The sequence below is a fragment of the Scyliorhinus torazame genome, chromosome 2, assembly GCF_047496885.1.
Source record: "Scyliorhinus torazame isolate Kashiwa2021f chromosome 2, sScyTor2.1, whole genome shotgun sequence".
Taxonomy (NCBI): domain Eukaryota; kingdom Metazoa; phylum Chordata; class Chondrichthyes; order Carcharhiniformes; family Scyliorhinidae; genus Scyliorhinus; species Scyliorhinus torazame.
This window is the reverse complement of record NC_092708.1, coordinates 267,240,706-267,246,705: the sequence shown is the minus strand read 5'-3', so window position 1 is coordinate 267,246,705 and position 6,000 is coordinate 267,240,706. Positions and strand designations below refer to the sequence as shown.

General features: G+C 46.5%; 1 protein-coding gene across 1 annotated transcript in view; it reads left to right on the top strand.

Annotated features, from left to right (window-relative positions):
* The window catches only part of sptbn5 (spectrin, beta, non-erythrocytic 5), a 400,397-nt gene that overhangs the window by 247,504 nt on the left and 146,893 nt on the right, over nucleotides 1-6,000 (top strand). The window contains exons 47-48 of the mRNA XM_072486950.1: nucleotides 1,258-1,335; nucleotides 4,672-4,844. Of these exons, the coding sequence (XP_072343051.1) occupies nucleotides 1,258-1,335; nucleotides 4,672-4,844 (251 nt within the window). The remainder of the gene's footprint in view (nucleotides 1-1,257; nucleotides 1,336-4,671; nucleotides 4,845-6,000) is intronic.

Here is a 6,000-nt window from a genome sequence, read left to right as displayed (position 1 = left end):
TGTAAGCAGCCAAGGATCCCAATGGGTAGGAGGGAACTTGAGGTTACTCCGAGCAGGTGGTTGGAGTATACTACACAGCATGAACATAACTCGATAACCGGTCCTACGGCAAGTGAATTTTTAAGACGTCGTTCTTCCGCAGGCCCTCACAGAGGATGTGGAATAGCTCACTGGATTTTCCATAAGCAATTTCCGAGGAACGCTTTGGAAATAAATCAATGCAGTTCCCGGGCACGATTCAGCGGAAATCCGTTGTGGCAGCAATGCCGAGAAACACCTGCATTTTGCCATTTAATTGGCCTTGGGGAGTTCCAGCTCACCAGCAGGAAAGGCTTCTCGCAGATTGGCCCCCTCAGGTGCCGGTTCGCCTGGTCCATGTCTCTGTGGACTAGTACTAAACAGCGTGCTGGCAAGGTCGCCCAGGTGTGGCTGTTGAGTCCCGGATACCTGATGAATCCTGCATCCAGGTAATTAAATGAGCCTTTAGGCTAATTTAAATATTCCGATCTGGACCGCCGGGTGGAGCAAGTCGGTGATCCAATTTGGGGCTCGTGTGTGATTCATCCATTGCAACCCAGGTGCAACAGGGTCTCTGAATTGCACCCCCCATTGTTAAAGCCAGACTAAGGATTGTGAATTGGTGTTTTAAGCCTGTATTTCATGTGGACATTAAGCCACCAGTATCAAGCCAATTTGCAGATTTGTTGTTGATGCAGATACTGAAGATGCCATTCCCCCTGTCTGAGTTTGGTATGGTTCTCTGTGAGCAATGTGACAGTCTGTCCAGAGAGAGGAAACTGTAGTGAGAATATTGCTGCTGTCACTAAGTGTACTAAATCCCCCAAACAGCAAAGTGATTGGGTTCTCAAAATGTCTGCTACTGGATCAATTGGTTTGCACTTCAGTTGATGGATTGAATCAGCTGAACTGCTGACTGCCTGGATTTGGCTTCACACACAATTCTGGACTCAGTTTATTCCCAGTCTTCACTGTGTATGTGTGGAGGTGTGTCAGAGGTCAGGCACATGGCCAGTGGTGCAACCTCCTCTGTTCAGCATAATAGCACTGGCTTCCTGGGAGTGAATAAAGTGACTAATCTGGTCGGCAGTATCTGAAGATGTGTGATATGACTTGGGGGTGGGAGGGGGTGGAAACAATCTCAAAATCTAAATAGTGCACTTGATGCCGACGACTGCTGCCAAAATGCTCCTGCATTCCTGATTTGTTTATGATGTGGTGATACCCTGTGCTTTGCAGATATTCTATGGTTATGTCGAGCAAAGTGAGAGCTGGCTGAGCAACAAGGAGGCATTCCTGGCTAATGAAGACAAAGGGGTAGGTTTCTCACCAATAAACAGCAACATCATGGGATTGGACACAGATTGGGGATCACAATTGAACACATAGTAAAGGAATGGAAAGGCAACTTGATGCACCTGAACAGACGGTTCAGACAGTATGCTACTTGTTCCTTACAAGTTTGTGCTCAACATCATTGACATTAGTCCTGGGGAAAGCATCATTTCCAATTCAGACAACCACTGTCCATCACACATTCCCAGTAGGTACAACATGGATTAGACCTAGAGGTGCGATTTAAAAGGAAAACAAAAATCAGAGTTTGCTTTTGGGTGCTTATTGCAGCTCCGAGAAACACCCCACTATTCAACAGTACTTTGCCTTTTATTGTTACATCATTTCCTGCACTGACAAACTCAGCTCGCCAGTGCAGGAAGAGTATTCGCAGATTGGAGTCTCGATCTGTCAACCCCCTGCAGCATCCCCGCTGTGACTTCCAGGACCCCCCCACTGAACTCCACTTGCCTCTTCCAGGGTCTTCATGTTCCCCCCTCACTCCACCTCTTAAGGGAGGTGACCACTGGCACCCTGGCAGTCCCCTATCAGTCTGACAGTGCCACCCAGGCACCCTGCCAAGGTGCCATTGCCAGGGTGCTTGGGTAATAGTGCCAAGGTACAAGGCTGGCAGTGCTAAGGTGCCCAGGTGCCAGCAGGAGTGCCAGGGTACCATCCTCTCAGAGCCCGACCACACAGGAGTCTCCAGTGCCATGGGAGACCCCCACCCACACAGATGCCAGTTCAACTGGTCCATGTTTGTGTGGACCAGTACTAAACGCGCCTGGTCAGAGGCCTCGCTGGGGAGGCTGTTAGCTCCCAGGCCTCGGGAGAAATAAGCACAGATATATTTAAATTCGCCTAATGGGCTCTCTGAGGGAGAGATCCAGATACAACCTTGTTGCGAGTAGGGTATTATTACAGGAACATGGGGGATATTAAGGTGCAACAAGGAGAGTAACCCCCCCCCCCCCCCCCAGAGTAAAGCTTGTTCTATATTTTCTCAACTGGTTACCAATGGGGTAATCTCAGGTTTACCACCTAGCTACGCTAACTATATTAGTGAGTCGGTATAGCAATTTGGCACTTAGGCTAACACCGTTTCTCAGTGAAATTGAAACAAAGAGATTTTATAGAAAAATAAATTGAAATCAAGCCTCAAAGTGAAAGCATCCCCTAACAGGGTTAAGGAAAATCCCAAAGCCTTTTATTCATATATAAGGAGCAAGAGGGTAACTATAGAAAGGATTGGCCAACTCAAAGACAAAAGAGGGAATTTATGCGTGGAGTCAGAGGAAATGAGTGAGATTCTTAATGAGTACTTTGCATCGGTATTCATCAAGGAGAGGGACATGACGGAAGTTGAAGTTAGGGATGGATTTTTAAATACTCTAGGTCAAGTCGGCATAAGGAAGGGGGAAGTTTTGGGTATTCTAAAAGGCATTAAGGTGGACAAGTCCCCAGGTGCGGATGGGATCTATCCCAGGTTACTGAGGGAAGCGAGGGACGAAATAACTGGGGCCTTAACAGATATCTTTGCAGCATCCTTGAGCACGGGTGAGGTCCCGGAGGACTGGAGAATTGTTAATGTTATCACTTTGTTTAAAAAGGGTAGCAGGGATAATCCAGGGAATTATAGATCTGTGAGCTTGACGTCAGTGGTCAGCAAACTGTTGGAGAATATACTGAGGGATAGGATCTATTCATATTTTGAAGAAAATAGACTTATCAGTGATAGGCAGTATGGTTTTGTGCAGGGAAGGTCATGTCTTACAAACCTAATATTACAAACCTTTGAGGAAGTGACAAATTTAAGTGATGAGGGAAGGGCTGTAGATGTCATATACATGGACTTCAGTAAGGCGTTTGATAAAGTTTCCCATGGCAGGTTGATGGAAAAAGTGAAGTCGCATGGGGTTCAGGGTGTACTAGCTAGATGGATAAATAACTGGCTGGGCAACAGGAGACCGAGGGTAGTGGTGGAAGGGAGTATCTCAAAATGGAGCAAGGTGACTAGTGGTGTTCCACAGGGATCCGTGCTCGGACCACTGTTGTTTGTGATATACATAAATGATCTGGACGAAGGTACAGGTGGTCTGATTAGCAAGTTTGCAGAGGATACTAAGATTGGTGGAGTTGCAGATAGCGAGGGGTCTGTCAGAGAATATAGCAAAATATAGATAGATTCGAGAGTTGGGCAGAGAAGTGGCAGATGGAGTTCAATCCAGGCAAATGCGAGGTGATGCTTTTTGGAAGATCCAATTCAAGAGCGGACTATACGGTCAATGGAAGAGTCCTGGGGAAATTGATGTAATGTCCAGAGAGATCTGGGAGTTCAGGTCCATTGTACCCTGAAGGTGGCAACGCAGGTCGATAGAGTCCAAAGATGTGCAGGTTAGGTGGATTGGCCATGATAAATTGCCCTTAGTGTCCAAAATTGCCCTTAGTGTTGGGTGGGGTTACGGGGATAGGGTGGAGGTGTGGACCTTGGGTAGGGTGCTCTTTCCAAGAGCCGGTGCAGACTCGATGGGCCGAATGGCCTCCTTCTGCACTGTAAATTCTATGATAAGACATCTATGATAGAGTGGTCAAGAAGGCATACAGCATGCTTGCCTTCATCATACGGGGTATTGAGTACAAGAGTCGACAGGTCATGTTACAGTTGTATAGGACTTTGGTTAGGCCACATTTGAAATACTGCGTTCAGTTCTGGTCGCCACATTACCAGAAGGATGCGGATGCTTTAGAGAGGGTGCAGAGGAGGTTCACCAGGATGTTGCCTGGTATGGAGGGTGCTAGCTATGAAGACAGGTCGAGTAGATTGGGATTGTTTTTGTTGGAAAGACGGAGGTTGAGGGGAGACCTGGTTGAGATCTACAAAATTATGAGAGGTATGGACAGGGTGGATAGCAACAAGCTTTTTCCAAGAGTGGGGGTGTCAATTACAAGGGGTCATGATTTCAAGGTGAGAGGGGGAAAGTTTAAGGGAGATGTGCGTGGAAAGTTTTTTACGCAGAGCGTGGTGGGTGCCTGGAACGCTTTGCCAGCGGAGGTAGTAGAGGCGGGCACAATCGCATCATTTAAGATGCAACTGGACAGATATATGAACAGGCGGGGAACAGGGGGAAGTAGATCCTTGGAAAATAGGCGACAGGTTTCGATAAAGGATCTGGATCGGCGCAGGCTGGGAGGGCCGAAGGGCCTGTTCCTGTGCTGTAATTTTCTTTATTCTTTTGTTCTTGAAGTCCTTGATTTTCTTCAATGTTCTAAAAATCTTTTTTAACAATGCAATGAGTTGTCTTCACGGTCCTGTTCCAGGATTCCCTGCCGAGTGTGGAGAACTTGCAGCAAAAATATGAACAGTTTGAGAAGACGGTGGAAGCTCAGCTAGAAAAGGTGAACATGATGGAGAGGTTTGGGCTGCAGCTGAAGCAGAAAAAACACTCAGACTGTGCACAGATCACCCTGAAGTGCCAAGGAGTTCTACACAGGTATTTTATGTAGCACTTGTATATAAAGATTATGTTTAGAATGTTCTGCAGCTTATTATAGGGTCACTGGGATATTGAACAGTGAGATATTATTACAGGAACATGGGGGATATTAAAGAGTGGATCACTGGGATATTAAACAGTGCGATATTTATACGGGAACAGGGGAGATGTTAAACAGTGGGATATTATTACAGGAGCATTGGGATATTAAACGGGGTATTATTGCAGAAATATGGGGGTGAGTAAACAGTGTTTACTCGCCCCCATGTTTCTGTAATAATACTCCACTGTTTAATATCCCAATGCTCCTGTAATTAATACCTGTAATACAGGAGTATTGGGATATTAAACAGTAGGATTTAATTACAGGAACATGGGGGATATTAAATAGTGGGGTATTATTACAGCAACAACAGGATCACAATGGAACAGATATGGGCCAGTCAGTCCCTCAAACCAGTTCCACCATTTCGTTTTTTTTTTTTAAATTTAGAGTACCCAATCCATTTTTTCCAATTAAGGGGCAATTTAACGTGGCCAATCCACCTACCCTGCTCATCTTTGGGTTGTGGGGGCGAAACTCACGCAAACATGGGGAGAAAGTGCAAACTCCACACGGCCATGTGACCCAGAGCCAGGATCGAACCTGGGACCTCGGCGCGGTGAGGCAGCAGTGCTAACCACTGCACCACTGTGCTGTCCCTTTCCACCATTTAGTTGATACCATGGTTGATTTTTGCCACAATTCAATCTGCCTTGATTCCATACTCCTTAACACTACTACCCAACAAATATCTATCAATCTCGTTTGAAATTTGCATTTGACCCCACAGCCTCAGCAGCTTTTTGGGTCGAGTGTTCCAGATTTCTACTACTGTTTGTGTGAACAAGTGCTTCCTGACTGAAAAGGCATATTGAGAGGTTATTGCGGCAGAACGATGGCACAGTGGTTAGCATTGCTGCCTCACACATCCAATTCCGACCTCGAGTGACTGTGTGGAGTTTGCACGTTCTCCCCATGTCTGCGTGGGTTTCCTCCGGGTGCTCTGGTTTCCTCCCACAGTCCAAAGATGTGCAGGTTACGTGGATTGGCCATGATAAATTGCCTCTTGATGTCCAAGGGAATGGGCCTTAAGGGTGCTCTTTCGATGGG